Source organism: Pelecanus crispus, chromosome W, assembly GCF_030463565.1.
Source record: "Pelecanus crispus isolate bPelCri1 chromosome W, bPelCri1.pri, whole genome shotgun sequence".
Taxonomy (NCBI): Eukaryota; Metazoa; Chordata; class Aves; order Pelecaniformes; family Pelecanidae; genus Pelecanus; species Pelecanus crispus.
Genome location: NC_134675.1, coordinates 9,931,505 through 9,952,368, shown reverse-complemented (window position 1 = coordinate 9,952,368; position 20,864 = coordinate 9,931,505). Strand labels below are relative to the sequence as shown.

Here is a 20,864-nt window from a genome sequence, read left to right as displayed (position 1 = left end):
ATACAAAGATAAAACATGGGATTTCAGAGTTGTGAATCACAGGTGTTTGGGGCTAGGGGTTGGTTTGTTTTTTCAGTTCCTGGATGACAGTCTACAGGAAAGTAGAGGTTTTGAGATGCGAAGAAATTACTACAGTAATGTGAAGCTCAAGCAAACTGAAGAAAAAGAAGGTTTACCCACTTGATATGGGGGGGAGGTGGCAGAAAGCCTCATCATGCGTACATAAAAATCTAGAAGTGCTTAAAGAAAACTTCACTGTCATACTCCCCATCCATTTAATGGCCCAGAACCCAAATATGTGCCAACTCTAGAGAAGTTTTACATTCGACAAATGGTTTTATCTCCCTGAAGAAGTAAGTGTGATTACCTTATCCTTCAGCAAAATTTCATAAGTTGTTAGAAGTATATTAAATTTTAATCGCTTGGTCTGCGGATGCATCCATTCATGAGTTCTTATCTACAAGAAGAATCAAGCGAACTATAAGCTAGAGAAAAATGGCCTTATTGATCAGGGTTACTTCAGGTACTACAGCAATATAGATGCTAAGTGACATACAAGAATCTGATCACGAAAAAGGAACATAACATGTGAAGCTTTTTTTTTTTAAGTTATTAAACAGTGGGGGGGTGTTTGTTTTTTTGTTTGGGGTTTTTTTATTGGGGGGGGGGGGGGTCGTTTGTTTTTATACTTTAATGGATAAGGTTACTTACATTCCTCCTTTCAGAAAACAAATTAAGATTATGTCTGACTGGCTTAAATATTTATTTTATGCACCTAAATAATCACATGACAAAAGACAATTTATTTTCAAATGCAAGGTTGCATTTTTAATCCTTTTTATTATTAAGCAGGAATGAAATCTTTCACATCAATTTTGATCCGATATAAATAAAATGCAAATTAAAAGCATACAAACACATACAATGTTTCAAATAAGTATTTGCTCATTCCTAATCAAAATATTGGAGATTAGCATAAGACAGGAACATGAAGTGAGTCTTGTTTACCACTAATCTTTTTCAATGATACAAAGAAATACTCACCATATTTCTGCTAGTTATATCTCCTAAGTAAACCACAGCATTCATCTGAGGAGCCCAAGTTTGAATCTCTCTTTGCCAAGATGTCAAAGTAGAAAGTGGCACGACTAGCAAGAAAGGCCCATACAGTTGATGTTCATGAAACAGGTAGTTCAGAAAAGAAATTGTTTGTATTGTTTTACCCAGACCCATTTCATCTGCAAGAATACAACTATTCCCTCTAAAAAACAAACAAACAATAAATAAATTTATAAAATAAATAAATTTATAAATGCTTTCAAATTAAAAACAGCAAGACTAATTTAAGACTATACTTACTTGCACCACGAGTGAGCAAGCCAGTTCAGTCCATTTAACTGATAATCTCTTAACTCTAAACTCTCATGTCCTCCAATATAAGATGGTTGCTTCTTTAGTGCAACAAACCTCGGCCTCTGTTTTAGAATCTGTCAAAAGCAAATTGAGCATCAGTCCTACTACTAAGTGAAGTTACCAAAATGTTGTCTTATAGAAACAAAGTAGCAGCAGGAATCTGTTTGGTCACCAAGTCTAGTATTTATTCATCACAGACAACTAGGCCATACAACAATATCAACCCATTTGCAAGCTAAAATTAGTTTGACTGCTGATCTAAATTCTACCATAGAAGTGACATGAACTCATTCACAAAGGTTACTTTTAAAACAAATTAAAGTACTAAACAATTCCATCTTTGAATGCCAATAAAATAAGTAGGGAACAAATATCTACAAAAGGCTATTCTTAATAGTGATACTTGCTACATATATAAATAGAGCTGTCATTATTACTGTTCTGGACAACATTCAAAAATATTTTATAATATGCATCTTATTTCTGGATGCATAAAATACATCAACTTTTTTTTTTAATCGCAACTGTATTAATCCATTGAAATCACACACTCACCTTGCAGTCCTTAAATGGAGTGGCCTTGGATTGATTTCTGCTAAAATACTCATCAATACACGCCTGAAATTTTTTGGCAATGAGAGCACCGTCTTCCCAGCTACATTCTGAGTACGGCAGACCCTGCCATTTGCAATAGTAGTCTGGATAACCAGCTGCTGATTTCTGATTTGAATGAGCTGCAGAAATGCATCAGAGATACCAGATCAATATTTTCCTTCTGTATTTTAAGAAAGCACTCATTTTAAGTGATAAGACAACATGAACTAGTTTCACAGCAAACACAGTATGACAGCTTTTTTTCTCTTCATCAGAGATTTTGTTTTGCCTTAAGTTGTTAGGGATATTATAATTAAGAAATTTAGGTTATTAAATTCAACATGCAAGCAATAAATTTGTAATATTCTCAACACTGTTTACCATCTGGAAGTTTTTCACGTACCAATTATCCTTTCCACTATTTGATACTGTTTATGTAGATCATCTGTAAGTTCCTGCTGGCAGTTATAATATTCCACATCTTCCGGAGAAGCATTTTTCAGCCTGAAATGGGAATTTATTTGCAGCACTTATTACATTGTGTAGTTCTAAAACTAAGAAAATCTTGCAATTTTAAAGCTCTGAATGTAAGCACCATAGGAATGCTGCTCAAAGAGCTGCTTTGAAGAAGCTACAACTCTGAAATTCCTCCTATAAAAATGTTGCATCTGGCCTAGGTACCTCATCACTGATGACTGAGAAAGCTTATCAAGAGACATTACTATCAGCTACAGCTTGTACTAGTCACGCAGATCATTTACAATATCTGTTCTCAGCACTGAGTAGTGTACTTCACATGGTATTTTCACGGAACAGCACTGATGGCTCACTATAAGAATCTATCTTATGAGTAGGAGTCACTAAAATCCCACCGCTATTCATAAATTATATTCAACATACTAATAAAATGGAACACCAAAACATAGCACTAAAACGTAAGGATTTTTTCACTTCTTGGTTCTGAGGCTTTAACAGAAGTTTGAGCCAAGAAAACTAAATGCTGTAATGTTTTGAGTGCTTTAGCCATTTCTGATTTTTTTTTTAATTTCTGCAGCAATTCCTGAAGAATTCTGATCAAAAAACATTCAATGACAAAATTAGTAAAAGGTAAGATTTAAAACAAAACCAGAAAACTCACCACCCATCTTGTTAAAGCTTCATTTATAACAGACACATTAAAATCTAGGTGCAGAAGCTGCTTCCTTAAAGGCCTGATTTTACAAGATGTGTGAATATTCTCACTTGCTTAAGTAAAGTTGGTATGCTCAGAATCTTACAGGATCATAAGGTGTTAGGTAAGCTTCAACTTTAAAGCTTTTGTCTTCCTGTTTGTCCTGGTTTCGGCTGGGATAGAGTTAATTTTCTTCCTAGTAGCGGGCATAGTGCTGTGGTTTGGATTTAGGATGAGAAGAATGCTGATAACACACTGATGGTTTTAGTTGTTGCTCAGTACTGCTTATGCCAGTCAAGGGCTTTTCAGCTTCCCATGCTCTGCCAGGGGCACAAGCAGCTGGGAGGGGGCACAGCCAGGACAGCTGACCCAAACTGCCCCAAGGGCTATTCCATACCATATGGCGTCATGGGCAGTATAGAAACTGGGGGGGGGTTGGCCGGGGGGAGCAATCGCTGCTCAGGAACTGGCTGTGCATTGGTCGGCGGGTGGTGAGCAATCGCATTGTGCATCACTTGCTTTGTATATTGTTATTATTATTATCATTATTATATTGTTATTATTATCATTACTATTTTACTTTGTTTCAGTTATTAAACTGTTCTTATCTCTACCCAGGAGTATTTCTCACTCTTACTCCTCCGATTCTCTCCCCCATCCCATCGGGGCAGGGGGAGTGAGCGAGCGGTTGCGTGGTGCTTAGTTGCTGGCTGGGGCTAAACCATGACACTGTTGTATAGGCACTTGAAACTATGCCTTCACAAAGAGGCAACAGAACTCACGGAAACCCAATAAAACATCTATATTGTTACAAAAAATATGCAACGTGGAAGTAGTTATAAAAATACTCACCAGCGTTTTATTTCCTGATCCTTTTTCTTATAGTTGTCCAGTTTCTTCATTCCTTTAACATTTTGTTGCTTCAGTGTTTCCTCGGTTTCCCAAGTATTATGGATGTGTGACCAGCCTTTCCATTTAATAAGATACTGTACTTCTCCTAGCTCCTTTGACTCCTCAAACCCGGTATTTGGGTCACCATCTGCCTCAACTGCATAGATGGTGGTTGCAGCACCAGTGGCTGATAAAGAAACCACACCATAAGGCTTGATTAAGTGGGCACTACCATAAATTAACCAGTAAAAAACATACTGCAGAAAGCAATTTGGGATGCTCTTATATGAGCATGTAACTTGACTAAATATATCTACAACTCTTATGTCACTCCTCCTATTTGAAGAATTATGATGTAGCTATATTAACACACGCACAAGTATACCAACGAGATTCAAAAAAGCAACCAAAAACCTCTGCATCTAACCTACAGTATCTCATCTCATGAGAATTTTCTTAGCGTTCCTAGTTTTTCTAGTGATCCCCAGAGAATGCTCCACTAACACTGCTTGCTGTCATCTTTGCTATATCCTTCTCATCTCTGAGAATATAACAGATATTTGACATTGTGCTTAATCAGCCTTGAGACCTGAATAGCCTATTATTCAATTATTACTATGGATGCTATAAAACCAATTCACAGAATCGAAGAATGGTTGAGGTTGGATGGGACCTCTGCAAATCATCTGGTCCCAACCCCCATGCTCAAACAAGGTTACCTAGAGCCAGTTGCCCAGGACCATGTCCAGATGGCTTTTGAATATCTCCAAGGAGGGAAAATCCGCAAGCTCCCTGGGCAACCTGTTCCAGTGCTCAGTCACCCTCACAGTCAAAAAAAGTCTTTCGTGATGTTCAGATGGAACTTCCCATGTTTCAGTTTGTGCCCACTGCCTCTCGTCCTGTCTCTGGACACCAATGGAAAGAGCCTGGCTGTGTCTTCTTTGCACCCTCCCTTCAGGTATTTATATACATTAATGAGATTCCCCTCTGAGCCTTCTCTTCTCCATCCCAGCTCTCAGCTTTTCTTCATAGGAGAGATGCTCCAGTCCATCATCTTCGCAGCCCTTCGTTGGACTCTCCCCAGTAACGTCATCTCTCTTGTACTGGGGAGCCCAATACTGGACATAATACTCCAGATGCAGCCTCACCAGTGCTGAGCAGAGGGGAATGATCACCTCCCTTGACCTGCTGGCAACACTCCTCCTAATGCGGCCCAGGATACCATTAGCTGCCTTTGCAGCAAGGGCTTATTGCTGGCTCACGTTCAATTGGTATTCACCAGGACCCTCGGGACCTTTGCTGCAGAGCTGCTTTCCAGCCAGGCAGCCCCCCAGCATGTACTGGTGCACGGGGTTGTTCTCCCCAGGTGCAGGACTTGGCACTTCCCCTTGTTGAACTTCATGAGGTTCCTGTCAGCCCATTTCTCCAGCCTGTCGAGGTCCCTCTGGATGGCAGCACCACGCTCTGGTGCACCAGCCACTCCTCCCAATTTGGTGTCATCTGCAAACATGCTGAGGGTACACTCTGCCGCACCATCCAGATCATTAACGAAGACTTTGAATAGGACTGGACCCAGTATTGACCCCCGGGGTACACCGCTAGTTACCGGCCTCCAGCCAGACTTCGTGCCACTGATCACCACCCTCTGGGCCCGGCCGTTCAGCCAGTTTTCAATCCACCTCACTGTCTGCTCATCCAGCCCATACATCAACAGCTTGTCCATGAGGATCTTATGGGAGACAATGTCAAAGGCCTTACAATATCCACTGCTCTCCCCTCGTCTATCAAGCCAGTCATTTCATCATAGAAGTTTATCAAGTTGGTCAAGCATGACTTCCCCTTGGTGAAGCCATGATGACTGCTCCTGACGACCGTCTTGTCTTTCATGTTCCTGGAAATGGTTTCCAGGATTAGCTGCTCCATCACCTTCCAAGGGATCAAGGCGAGGCTGACCAGCCTGTAGTTCTCTAGGTCCTCCTTCTTACAGATAGGAGCGACATGCAAACTGGTAACAGTGGACAAGGAGAAGGCTAGAGGTACTCAACAACTGTTTTGCCTCAGTCTTCACTGGCAATCTCTCTTCCCACACCTCTTGAGTGGATGGACTGCAAGACAGGGACTGGGGGAGCAAAGTCCCTCCCACTGTAAAAGAAGATCAGGTTCGAGACCACCTGAGGAACCTGAACATTCATAAGTCCATGGGACCTGACAAGATGCATCCCAGAGTCCGGAGGGAACTGGCTGATGTAGTTGCCAAGCCACTCTCCATGATATTTGAAAAGTCATGGCAGTTAGGTGACTGGAAAAAGGGAAACATTGCACCCATTTTTAAAAAGGGTAGAAAGGAGGACCATGGGAACTACTGACCTGTCAGCCTCACCTCTGTGCCTGGGAAGATCATGGAACAGGTCCCCCTAGAAACTATGCTAAAGCACACGGAGGACAGGGAGGTGATTTGAGACAGCCAGCACGGATTCACCAAGGGCAAGTCCTGCCTGACCAACCTAGTGTCCTTCTATGATGGAGTGACTGCATCAGTGGACAAGGGAAGAGCTACGGATGTCATCTATCTGGACTTCTGTAAGGCCTTTGACATGGTCCCCCACAACATTCTTGCCTCTAACTTGGAGAGATATGGATTTGATGGGTGGACTGTTCGGTGGATGAGGAACTGGTTGGATGGTCACATCCAGAGAGTAGGGGTCAATGGCTCGATGTCCAGATGGAGATCAGTGACAAGTGGTGTCCCTCAGGGGTCCGTACTGGGACCAGTCCTGTTTAATATCTTCATCAATGACATAGTGGGATCGAGTGCACCCTCAGCAAGTTTGCAGATGACACCAAGCTGAGTGGTGCAGTTGACATGCCTGAGGGACGGGATGCCATCCAGAGGGACCTGGACAGGCTTGAGAAGTGGGCCTATGTGAACCTCATGAGGTTCAACAAGGCCAAGGGCAAGGTCCTGCACCTGGGTCGGGGTAGACTTTTTAGCAGGGTCTGTTGTGATAGGACAAGGGGTAATGGTTTTAAACTAAAAGAAGGTAGATTCAGACTAGATATAAAGGAAGAAATTTTTTTACGATGAGCATGGTGAAACACTGGAACAGGTTGCGCAGAGAGGTGGTAGATGCCCCAACCCTGGAAACATTCAAGGTCAGGTTGGACAGGGCTCTGAGCAACCTCATCCAGTTGAAGATGTCCCTGCTCACTGCAGGGGGGTTGGACTAGATGACCTTTAAAGGTCCCTTCCAACCCAAACCATTCTATGATTTTATGACATTTGCTTGCCTCCAGTCCTCAGGCGCCTCTCCCAGTTGCCATGATCTTTCAAAGATTATCAAGAGTGGCTTCACAATGACATCTGCCTGCTCCCCCAGCGCTCATTCGTGCATCCCAGCAGGGCCCGTGGACTTATGTGCATCCGGTTTGCTTAAATATTCCCTGACCTGATCCTCTTCCACCAAGGGTACATCTTCCTTGCTCCAGACTTTCCCCCTGGTCTCTGGGGCCAGGGATTCCTGAAGGCTGGTCTTACTATTAAAGACTGAGGCTAAGAAGGCATTCAGTATCTCAGCCTTTTCCATGTCCTGTGTTACCAGGACCCTGCCCCATTCAGCAGCGTGCCCACATTTTCCCTAGTCTTCCTTTTGTCACCTATATACTTATAGAGGCCCTTCTTGTTGCCTTTGACAACCCTCACCAGATTCAGTTCCAAGTGGGCTTTGGCTTTCCTAACTGCGACTCTGCATTCTTGGAGAGTGTCTCTGTATTCCTCCCAGGTTACCGGTCCCTGCTTCCACCTTCCATATGCATCCTTTTTGGTTTTGAGTTTTGCCAGGAGCTCTTCGTTTATCCATGCAGGCCTACTGGCATTTTTGCCCGACTTCCTGCTCGTTGGGATGGGCTGCTCTTGAACTATTTCTTCCTAAACTCATTTTACTACTTTCCCCCCCCCCGTCTTTGGAATCTTATGTGGGTTACTTTTTAATTAAATACAGTCAGTATTACAGCTGAAGCACACTAGCAGCAGGAAACAGGCTCATTTCTGTGAGGAGAGCCAAATAAGGAAGTGGACCCAACCAGATGCAGGGGACGGATATAGCAACAGAGCATGGCAATAGCAAGCAGTAACAACATCTGGGCATGCAGAATATAAGAAGCCTAGTCCAAAAGGCTTTTAACACAGCAGTGACACTGTGCATTGGAGTAAGGGGCTTGAGGAAGAATACACTGGAATTTAGGATAGTATGGGAAAAGAAAGTTGAGAGAAAACAGAGTGCAAGCTCTGAGATAGGTCAGAAACTCTAGAGATCAGGTATAACTAATGGAGAAAGGCAGTTCTGAAGTGTGAGTAGGCCCAAGTTTTCTATAATCGGAACCCTAATTTGCAGGAAAAAACAAAACAAAACCAAAAAAATCAAACCACATAAGCAGGACACTGCATCCCATCAGATGCTGGAAATATGACACCCCTACCATCATTCATAAAATTACTTTTAGAAGTGCACATGCAAGCACACGACTGAAATTTTAGCTTCCACCATCCGTTGCATTGTATTGGGACTATTTGTACAGGAATAACTGAAATCACAATCTCAATGGTTCAGCCTTCCCAACATCATCCTTCAGCATTCAGGTTACTGGTTAGCTGTCCTATTCAGTCTGCTTTTTCTCCACCCCCCTGTATACAGTTTATACCTATCAGGTATCAATAAACAAATAGTGGTGTAACAGTATGGTATGCATTTATGCAATATGGAGCTATATTCCACTTCATTTTTTCTTTTTACATTAGTTAGTTACGTAAGTTCTTCTATGTTTTACTTTATAAGGCTTACAAAAGAAACATCCTTATGAGTATGAAAAACAAAATAAGATTACTTTCTGGTATTTTTAAACTTATTCTTTACAAACATCATGGGTTACCTACAGCTGAGAACAACTGCTGTTTATATTGCACCACAATGCACTGCAGCATCTTAAGAACACTGATGATAAAAAATACCTCCTTTTCGGCCAATTCGACTATCCATAAACTTCTCTATAGTTTCAAATTCATCTTCTTCAGGCTGCTGGACATCTTCTCCACAAACTTCCAACAAGTCATCAGAATCTGTCTTGGTTTCTTCAGCTTCTTTGTAACTAATATTGACTGTTGCCTGGCGACGAGATCCTCTCTTATCATAGTCATCATCATCTGATGAATCAAGCTGCCTCTTTCTCTGTCCTGCAATCTTTTTGCCGCTTTTTGGCTCAATTCTTGAAGACAATAAGATACAATACAACAGTGGGGTTTCAACACAGACAGCTACAAGCCATATGTATTCAGAAACAAATACAGAAATTTCATGACCACTCAGTTACACCACTTTCAGTTGGAGCAGACAGCAAAGAGGTATTCAACACAAACCACTGGTATGATAACATCTTTTGTAACTTAAAAACTGTAATAAATATTAATGTTTTCATTTGCCTGTATAGTAGTACAATACTTGATTATGAATTACAAATAGTACCAGAATATCTAAAATGCAAGACTTCTTACCTGTTTAGAGGTTTCCGGCTTTTGACCTTGCTTTTTGGCTCATAGTCAGATTCACTATCTTCACAACTGCTTTTTTCTCTATCTTCCCCTGATTCAGAATCAGAACCAGTTCCTGATACTGACCCTGACCCAGACATTTGCCAGTCTTCACTGTACATATTGAGAGACAAAACAGTAACCCACATTAGTTTTTTGTGGTTTTTTGTTTGTTTTGGTTTTAAATCAGGTATTCACCACAGGTTTGCTGCTTTAATTTCAACATTCTTCACAGGAATAAAAATGTTATTATATTATTTCAGCTAGAAGGACAGAAACTTATCATGAATGGATAACAGGTAAAAATGCCCAATGGCTTCAAAGGGAGTTGAATTAAGTTTTCTGTTTTCAAGAGGTAGATGTAAAAAAACAAATCAAACCAAAAATCTGGATTTCTGTATGAATTTGTCCTGGTTTTGGCTGGGATAGAGTTAATTTTCTTCCTAGTAGCAGGCACAGTGCTGTGGTTTGGATTTGGGATGAGAATAACGCTGATAACACACTGATGGTTTAGTTGTTGCTCAGTACTGCTTATGCCAGTCAAGGACTTTTCAGCTTCCCATGCTCTGCCAGGGGCACAAGAAGCTGGGAGGGGGCACAGCCAGGCCAGCTGACCCAAACTGCCCAAAGGGCTATTCCATACCATATGGCGTCATGCTCAGTACAGAAACTGGGGGGGTTGGCCAGGGAGCAGCGATTGCTGCTCGGGAACTGGCTGGGTATCAGTCGGCGGGTGGTGAGCAATTGCATTGTGCATCACTGGCTTTGTATATTATTATTACTATTATCATTACTGTATTGTTATCATTATCATTACTATTTTACTTTATTTCAATTATTAAACTGTTCTTATCTCAACCCAGGAGTGTTTCTCACTCTTACTCCTCCAAATGTCTCTCCCATCCCACTGGGGCAGGGGGAGTGAGCGAGTGGCTGCGTGGTGCTTAGTTGCTTGCTGGGGCTAAACCACAACAGTATTACAGCTTTAATAACTGAGTTAATTTGACATCAATAAACCCAAAATCCTTAACAAGACTTTAGCTGGAAAGATAACGTATTTACTTGAACTTACCTATGCTCAAGTCATAAAACCCCATAACGTTATATTTTGTAGAATCCAAAATTCTCCAATAGCTACGTTCCCTCTGCCTCATGTGCGTAATTACCAACTTCAGCACAGGAACCAAAAATAATGCAGAATCAGATTTGAGAAACACACAGAAAGACTTGAACCATGGCAATCTGAGAGGCACTGGCTCCCAAAAGCCCCCACTGTGCTTCCAAATCAGTGCTTCACACCCATGCAAGATACTGTGAGTAAGCCACTTGTGACTCCCAGTGGCAGTATCTCTGTGCTCCTGTTTAGCTGAGATCTTCTACTTTGCAACAGGAAAGATGTACTCACTGATCAACAGTATCTTACCTCAGACTCTGTTTGTACAGAGAAATTTAATCTTAATAGCTTGGGGGGGGGGGGGAAGGCTGGCATGCATTCTTGAAAGGTTGCTAAACCTTTATACTACCATCTATTATCAGGTTTAGGGGTCTTTGACCAAGATGCTCAAACAGTACTAATGGCCTTCAAAGGTGGAATATTACTCAAAGACCTTTTCAATTAAATTTCAGATCAGGAAGCCTAAGAATCAGTGCTTTGACACTTCTTTCACTTAAATATGCATTGGTCCTAGAAGTTACATTTTCATTGTGGTGAATACATCCGTGTCCTGGGAATACTATAGAATCATCTGTCTCCTTAAAAGATTTTTTTTCTGCAAGCAGTAAATTGAAAAACACCCAAACAACACACCCCCCCAATAAAAACAAAAAAAACCCCACCCCAAACCAACCAACTCCCCCCACCCTATGCAAATCTACCACCTGTATTTATTTGGAGATATAGACAACATATAAAACACCATAGTACAGGATCCAAGCCCTAGAGTAAGTTATATATAGAGAAATCCGATCTGCATGTCAGATAACAACTGCAAACATACTTCTTCAAAATAGGTATAAATCAAAATTGGAGCACTGGATATATGAGGTTATTTGGTTACTAGTTTCTAAACTTAAATATCTTTCCTGTAATAGAGTATGTTATTAGGTGCAATCACATTCTTAAGTAACAGAAGACTGTTAATAACAATTCATCACTAATAGAAGTACTATTTTGCATAGCAAGCTTTTTTGCCCCCCCCCCCCCCCCCCCCCCCCCCCCCTTCTTGAAGACCTTATATTGGCAACCCTGAATATTGAGATGATTCAATTAAATGGAGAAAAGGAATGAACTGGAGAATGATTCAATTTCTATACACCATTCATGGTGGGGGGGAACCCAAAACACAAGAACAAAAGCCACAAAACAACCAACCCACAACCAAAAAACAAACCAAAAACCACAAAACCCCAAACAAAACACAAAAACACCCCCCACACACACACAGAGGTCACTACCAATGAGAAGGTATAACCTTTTTCACAAACTTTTTGATCTACAGCTTAAAACCAGCTCAATTTCAACTTAGCTTTATTGACTAGCCAAGACAGTTTATTACTGTCAAACCTGTAATAATTTTGGGGGTTTTTGCCTCTAAAGTGTTTTAAAAATTTGGCATGAACTATGGGATTCCAACTTAAATTTTATCTGAGACAACCTACTTAACTAGTTTCCTATTTCTTCAATAACTTTCAGGGAGGACCTTCAGCTCAAAAATATGCCACAAATAAGACTACTTTAAAAACAAAAAGTGCTGAAGAATGTTTTTCAATAACACTGTAGGTAATACAGTCTCTTTTGCTCAGAAATGAATACAGATATATATGTTCCTTTGAGAGTATTTATTTTAAAATGTTCCAAAACGTTAATCAAAATTGAGAAGCATAAGATTATGTACTTCAAGTGCAGAGAAGTGAAGCCTGGGTAATTATAAGCATTATGCCACCATAACAAAAAATTATATTATTTATGAAAAACATCTTACTCTCTATGTTTTTTCTTCTTGGTTTCACTGGAAGAGTCATCTGCAGAATCTTCACTGCTTGATGAATCCTGCAGATGAAGAAAAGAATATATGATTCATTACCACAAAAAGAATGAAGTATTTTTAGTACTGAAAAGATAATTCAGCTCCCACTTTCAAACTGAAATCATATTCTTAATGTCTTATCCTCTTCATCCCCCTCAGTGTACCCACTGATATTGAATAAGATCAGAATTGCTACTGATTTCATATTTCTCCATCTATGAATATACCATGTCAGCAGAACTCTAGAAAACACTACCAAAAAAACTGTCTTAAAATATAATCATTGTGCCTACATATAGTCATAGTTTAGACTGCTGCAAGTTAATAAATCAAGATGAAGGTTCTATCAAAAGCCTAATAAAATCTCCTGCCCTTTGAGAGCTCTCTCACCTTTCATATCCTCTCACATTTAAACACCACTAAGAAAATTTTAAGAATAGCATGTATATTTCTTCTCTCTCCACTCCTAAACAAAAAAGAAATAAATCGATGAACCCTCTTAAAATTATTTTCCTAAAACCAATTTCATAGAGATTAAATTTAGATCATTTTTATCCTGAAAGAGAGTCTTCAGGAAAAGAGTACTTAGCAACAGCTATAAATAAATATTTTAACTATATATTATTGTCCTGGTTTCAGCTGGGATAGAGTTAATTTTCTTCCTAGTAGCTGGCACAGTGCTGTGGTTTGGATTTGGGATGAGAATAACGCTGATAACACACTGATGGTTTAGTTGTTGCTCAGTACTGCTTATGCCAGTCAAGGGCTTTTCAGCTTCCCATGCTCTGCCAGGGGCACAAGAAGCTGGGAGGGGGCACAGCCAGGCCAGCTGACCCAAACTGCCCAAAGGGCTATTCCATACCATATGGCATCATGGGCAGTACAGAAACTGGGGGGAGTTGGCTGGGGGGAGCGATCGCTGCTCAGGAACTGGCTGGGTATCGGTCGGCGGGTGGTGAGCAGTTGTATTGTGCATCACTTGCTTTGTATATTATTATTACTATTATTATTATTACTATTTTACTTCAATTATTAAACTGTTCTTATCTCAACCCAGGAGTGTTTCTCACTCTTACTCCTCCGATTCTCTCCCCCATCCCATCGGGGTAGGGGGGAAGTGAGCGAGTGGCTGCATGGTGCTTAGCTGCTGGCTGGGGCTAAACCACGACAATGATTAACTCCTTTGTTTAGTTTTAACGATGAGCAGCTAAACCTGACTAAAAAAAAAGATGCCCAGAGTAATGATTAAAGACTTGTGATCACAATGCTTACTTTTTTTTTTTATAATGAAGGAAATATGAAAGTCTGCTTTTAAATAAATTCTAATTCACAGTCACTAGTGTCCTTAAAAGATATTCCTACTGCAGAAAGTGAACTTTTTAAAAACCTAAACCATAGGCTAAACAAATCTCTGAAATTGAGATATGGTTCTCAAAATACAAGAATTCTTTTATAACTGTTACAAATGTTGCAAAAATCTAGCTTTCTACTCCATATAGTGTTTTTGAAACCTGCAGCAGCTACCTTTATATAGAAACAATAGTGGAAAAGTCTTTTAGTATTTTTAACTATCTTTATGGAACTCAGAAGGCAGAAATACAATGGAAGTTAATGCTATGTGACTTGAAAATTTTGTCCATACATCACAGAATATCTAGCTAAAAATATCAGTCTAAACTGCTATCATTTTGGCACAACTCATCTGAAAACATGCAACTAAATATTCCCCCCCATGTTTCCTTATAAACATGTCAGTTATTTGAACATTACTTTTATAGACTAAAACCAGACTTTTTACACACACACACACTTAAGAGAACAGAATTTGGCTCTACATAATTTTATGCTAACATATAGGGTAATGAGACACGCGTGTTTACATTTTATTTACTAACTTATATGTTATTCACCTCTTCTGAACCACTGTCTGATGAGGCTGCCTTCTGCTGTTGTTGCTTCTTGAGCACTGCTGATCTCTGCACAGCAAGTATACTTGGACTGGACTTCCAAAACTGAATTGGAATTCAGATACAAAAGTCATTTAAACCTATTGAAACTTTAAAGTTTACCACATACTTTTCTTAAGATGAGTAGCATCACTAAGATGGATCTCAGTTTTATTAATAATAAAAAACCTCACTATAAAATAGTGCACGCGTTAATAATATTGGATAGCATTTTAAAATAGTGAGACTTCTGCAGAAAGGAATTTTATATGAGAATTGCCAGTACAATTTTTACAGTAAGTATAACAATAGTTGTGCAGGCCTCTGTATTAAGATAGCTTTTTTTTTTTTAAAGTAAATTTTTAAACCGATCTAGATAAGTCCTTTCAGGCCACTTACCTGATATATTTTTGCTTTATATGGGAATACCGAAGTACACAGAATCACAGAATATCTTGAGTTGGAAGGGACCCATAAGGATCATCAAGTCCAACTCCCTGCTCCTCGCAGGACTACCTGAAACTAACCCATATGACTAAGAGCGTCGTCCAGATGCTCCTTGAACTCTGACAGGCTTGGTGCCGTGACCACTTCCCTGGGGAGCCTGTTCCAGTGACCGACCACCCTCTCAGTGAAGAACCTTTTCCCAATGTCCAATCTGAACTTCCTCTGAGGCAGCTTCATTCCATTTCCTCGTGTGCTATCGCTGGTCACCAGAGAGAGGAGATCAGCACCTCCCCCTCCACTGCCCCTCCTGTTTGCCCCAGTTGTAGACTGCGATGAGGTCGCCCCTCAGCCTTCTCTTCTCCAAGCTGAACAAACCAAGTGACCTCAGCCGCTCCTCCTAAGTCTTGCCCTTGAGACCTTTCACCATCTTGGTCGCTCTCCTCTGGACACACTCGAATAGTTTGATGTCCTTCTTATATTGAGGCGCCCAAAACTGCACACAGTACTCAAGGTGGGGCCGCACCAGTGCAGTGTAGAGTGGGACAGTCACCTCCCTTGACCGGCTAGCGATGCTGTGCTTGATGCACCCCAGGACACGGTTGGCCCTTTTGGCTGCCAGGGCACACGGTTGACTCGTATTCAACTTGCCATCAACCCAAACCCCCAGATCTCTTTCCACGCGGGGCTGCTCTCCAGCCTCTCCTCCCCCAATTTGTATGTATACCCAGGATTACCCTGTCCCGGGTGCAGAATCCGGCACTTGCTCTTGTTAAATTTCATGCGGTTGGTGATTGCCCAGCTCTCTAGTCTATCCAGATCTCTCTGTAAGGCCTCTCTACCCTCGAGGGAGTCCACAGCTCCTCCTCATTTAGTATCGTCGGCAAACTTACTTAATGTACATTCGATTCCTGCGCCCAGATCATTTATAAAAACATTAAAGAGCACTGGCCCTAAAATTGAGCCCTGGGGAACCCCACTGGTGACTGGCCACCAGCCTGATGTAACCCCATTTTCTACAACTCTTTGAGCCCGACCCATCAGCCAATTGTTCACCCATCATATTATGGACTTGTCTAGCTGTGTTCTGGACATGTTGTCCAGAAGGATACTGTGAGAGACACTATCAAAAGCATGAACAACAACAGAAAAACCCCCACAAAAACAGAATCCTTAACAGCCTTTGAATCTTACGGTAGGAAATATTTTATTACTTTTCATATATATCATATCTCATCCAAATTAAGGCCATATTACACAGAGAAACAGAGGAAAGTTCAGGTAACTTTCATCCATTGCATTTAAGAGATTTCTAAACACTTTTTTTTTTTCCTAAATTTGGCAGACTTTTTCCCCATACAGAAGACAAGCTGTATCTAAGCCTGACACTGTCGTACAATCATTTATTGATATGAAGAAATTAAGCATTAGAGAGACAACTTAAAATTTTAGAAATAACATTATGTGTGGCTTTGTCTTCAAAAATATGCAACAAGTTAATAGGTGCTTCTGCATGATAAAATTTAGGTAAGTATCTAACTGTAGGTATTTACAGAGATGAGAATTTAAGAGCCCAATGTTTGTTATGAGCTAAGCATGTGCATTCACTAACCCAATCAAGTTAAAATTCTACGTAAAAATTATGGGGGGTTTGTTTGTTTAAATTAAAACTGCTCTTCTAACTACTCTGCACAGAGTGGTCCCTGCCCCCCCCCCCAAGGGTTAATTTATGTGTTTTGTTTTACCTCAGATCCATCAGCTTTTGGTGGTGGTTTAGCTTGAACTTGTTTCTTCTCTCTAGATGTGTCAGACTCTGATTCTGATTGACTGCCTGACTCTGACTCAGAGTCACTGCTGCCTGATTGACTGCTACTTCTGTCACTACTGCTTCCAGAGCTTGAACCAGATCCAGAAGCTGATGCTGACCCAGAATCATCATCTGATTGGCTGCAATTAGAAGTTAACAGGATATTACCAATGGGTAATTAAAGAGGATTAAAAAAAAAAAAAAGTGACATTAAAAAGACTTTAACTTCACCTATAAATCAATTGTTAGGTTAGCCCAGACACATGGATAGCATACAAATGAATGCACTGTATTAAATAAATCAGGAATGAAAATTCAGAGTTTAATCAGATACTTTTCACTAAACCTTAAAAGAAAGAAAAAAAAAAAAAAAGAGAAAGAGGCAAGAAAGAAAGGAGAACATTAATGTAGAGGAGTCAAACAAGGATATTTCTTACCTACCCAAACCCTTACTTAGTTCTATCAAACCCCACATATTTTTGTGTATACACACACACACAATTGTTTTAAGTCTTTTTAGATCAGCAGTGTCCCCCCCAATTTTTTTTTTGAGCATGCATTTCTTTGAAGCAAATATAAACTCTGTTTTGTTTCCCTAGCTTTACTTTTTTCATAAAAACAATAGGGAAAAAAGTATCTTTAAGGAAGTACTTGCAGACTACATTTCATGTTGTGATTTGGACCAACTATATACAAAATACTACCAAACACTTGATTAAATAAACTGTTTATAAAAGTAACTGGAAAACCAGAAGTGTGTTGTCACACATAATATAAATCCATGCAGACCACCTTATACTGTTAAAATAACAGCAGTAACATTCCTCACACGGACAAACTCTGAATTTGTCAGTGATTATATGACTTGGCACAAGTCATAATCAGTGACCTTAGCATATTCTTGAGCCACTGGATTATTCCACCTGTACATTCATTTCACGCTAGATTAAATATTATTCTATTTAAATATATTAAAAGTTAAACATTTATTTCATGACTATTCAAAAACATAGAAACATTTGGTTTTCTAAAACAATTTTACAAAGCAGAGTTAAAACTTTAATCAAATTCCTCATTATGTTAAATACTACCATACTTTAGAGATATCATGAGGGAAAATATTGTAATTACAATACCACACAAGCAAAATTATTTCAAATTATGTACACTTGGGTTGCAAGCATTTTAGAAGAAAGAAACTCCCAGTAAAGATAATACCCAAATCCAAAACAATAAAAACCCAAAAGCTGATATCAAAGTCTAAGCCTATCACTGCCAGCACAATTCATCTGGCTGTCAGCCAGCAAGGGGCGGGGGGTGGCAGTAGGTTGATCATCTTCTGCACTAGAACACACTTTACTGACAACATTTAAAGCCACAAAACAGAACCACTATTCTCCCTGTTGCTAACACCAATTAAATTGTACTAGTGGGGGGGGGGGAACGAAGCTATTCACAAACTGATTCCTGTAGACAGCACCTCAACCAACTATCTCTATCTGTTGACTTTGAAAGAAAGAAACAAAGCATGAAAAAGCTTCCTTATTTTGAAGTGGGGGATATGAAAAAATATGACTGCTGGTTTACTTACACTTGCTGAGGAGAAAACTGGGGAGCAACAAGGCCGCTTCCAAACTTCCCATTCCTGTCATCAAGGGCCTACTTCAGGCATGATGCCATAACACTAACATATTAACCTGACTTGAAAAATAAAAGCAAGGCACCTGCTGCAGTGGTGAGTTTAAACTATTTACCAGAAATTAAGGGCAACATCCACTGTGATTCACCAAAGATATTTTAAATACAATAGTATTATTGTACACAACTGTTACCTTACCTTTAGCATTGGGTAAATTAGAGCATTATAAAACAATAGCATTTCTCAGCCTAGAATAGTGCCATAGGTAAATGTCACAGGGACTGTGGAAGATGGTACATGAAGAGAAGAAAATTCAGCAAGGAGAAACCTCAAGACACAATACCTGCCAGACAAGACCCTGTCACAAAATGCCACCAAAAATGCCCAAATCCTACATTTAGATAAATAAGCAAAAATCATGTCACTAAGATTCACAGTTGATGGGAAATTTTAACAGTTTAATGTTTTTCAACATAGGAAGTAAGTGGCAAGTTCAAAAACAAAAGGATTGTGAGATAGAAAGAAAAAGTCTAATAGATATTGCAAGTATTTGCTCAGGAGCCAGATGTAAAGAACTCGACTAATTCCAAATAATTTTCTTTATGAAGAGATCAACTAGCTATCATCTATGCTCTCCATTAAGTAATACCAATCCATCAACAGATGTGGATCATACAATATTCAGTGTTCAGACAAAATACATAGACTCCTTATCTTGGCAACACTGCCTCTTAACAATGGCTGCCTGGGAATGGATTCCCCACTGGGCTTAGCAGGCTCAGTAAAATAAGACCTATCTCATCATCCCTGCTTCTCACAATAAATTGACCCAATTTGGACATGAGGAGGGTAATATGACCAGACTGCATATCAACTAATAGTAACACCTGAAAAAGAGTAAAAGTTTCAAAGTCAGTATTCAACTGACTTTTATAATACAAATCTGTAGCTAGAAGCAAGAGGGATAGGGAGATGAAGAAAGGAAAATACAAGAAACAAGGAAAAAAAAAATCAAATAATAAGGTTCACCACAATTGTTTCAGGGCTATCCTAATGAAACCCTCTACAAGGAAGAATACAGGATCACTACCATAGACTAACAGTTAATTTGTATTTAGAATAAAGAAAAAACAGAAAGATAAAGTTTAAAGGCCCTACCATCCACAAGGTCTTACTAAGCTGTCTTATCCCACAGTGTTAAATCAGCACAACAAGAAAATGGGAAAAGGCAAACTGAGCATTAGCAAGTTCTTTTGAAAACAAGGCCTTGCCAAAACATTTATCAAATCTTGAGATGCTATGGCATACATGCTTTAAAAAGTTTCAAATTCACTGGTAAAAAGTACCTATGGGAGTTCAAGCACAGAGGACTAGTGTATACTGGGTAGAGTTTACTTCAACTCTAGTCATCCAAATTAATGCAGATGTGTGAAACTACACTAGTTTCTGTCTGTACACCCTCTTATACGTACCGCATATTCACAGAGATCTTGATGTAACTCCAGCACACACAAAAAACAGACAAGATGAATAGCTGTGACTTCATCTTTACTGAAGTGTGGAGAACTTGCCTATTCACTGGCCACAGGATGACCAGCTGTGGAAGGCTCTGAGGACTACCAGCACACATTTAATTTATTATGTGTTCTCACTGGGGGGGAGGTCCATTTCTACCCTAAGCTTCAGTAGAACTTTGACTTGGAGACACAACCCCTACAAGGGCAGTATTATAACCCCAAAATCAAAAGTTTGTATCTGCAAAGGAGGTAGGAAGCAGGGCAATATATGAGTACGTTCTGCATATTCTGCAATGAAGATACACTATAGATTGCTGAGACCGTACAAGCAGCACTGCATGACACAATACTTTTAAAACTCCAATAGCTGCAACAGTGTGTATCAAAGGACTTTCCTCTGATAAATATAATGGATTTAAACCAACAGTAACAGTGATGAGGATCCCTAGGCAAAACACACACTATACAGTAAATGCTACAGGATAAATGCTCAATTTTCAGCATTAAAAACCACACCACCACACCCCCCCAAAAAAACCCCCAAAAACCCACCCCCAAACCCCAACTTTTCCAAACATCAGAGAGAAAATTGATACTTTTATTTCTACCACTGAGATCACTGTAGTCTAAGAGCCAGAAGAAAACAAGTTTATGCCAAGGCAAATCACTAGCTGTCACATATTTCCAGGTGCAGACTATGTCCTTGTTTTTCCTGTACTTCGGCCAAACCTTAAAAAAAATTATTTTTTTTTAAAACATTCCTTCTTTCACAAAGTGTAAAACTGATATGTCAGTATTTCAAACTATGACATTCAACTGACTTTTTTTTTTTAAA

The 20,864-nt window shown here is 39.8% G+C and overlaps 1 protein-coding gene across 1 annotated transcript in view; it reads right to left on the bottom strand.

Annotated features, from left to right (window-relative positions):
• Nucleotides 1-20,864, bottom strand: part of LOC142596415 (chromodomain-helicase-DNA-binding protein 1-like) — an 83,728-nt gene that overhangs the window by 31,731 nt on the left and 31,133 nt on the right. Inside the window, exons 2-12 of the mRNA XM_075725518.1 lie at nucleotides 16,812-17,013; nucleotides 14,587-14,688; nucleotides 12,632-12,699; nucleotides 9,615-9,764; nucleotides 9,075-9,328; nucleotides 4,031-4,256; nucleotides 2,411-2,511; nucleotides 1,969-2,147; nucleotides 1,360-1,487; nucleotides 1,045-1,261; nucleotides 368-457 (exon numbers count right to left, since the gene is read on the bottom strand). Coding sequence (XP_075581633.1) covers nucleotides 368-457; nucleotides 1,045-1,261; nucleotides 1,360-1,487; nucleotides 1,969-2,147; nucleotides 2,411-2,511; nucleotides 4,031-4,256; nucleotides 9,075-9,328; nucleotides 9,615-9,764; nucleotides 12,632-12,699; nucleotides 14,587-14,688; nucleotides 16,812-17,013 — 1,717 coding nt within the window. The remainder of the gene's footprint in view (nucleotides 1-367; nucleotides 458-1,044; nucleotides 1,262-1,359; nucleotides 1,488-1,968; nucleotides 2,148-2,410; nucleotides 2,512-4,030; nucleotides 4,257-9,074; nucleotides 9,329-9,614; nucleotides 9,765-12,631; nucleotides 12,700-14,586; nucleotides 14,689-16,811; nucleotides 17,014-20,864) is intronic.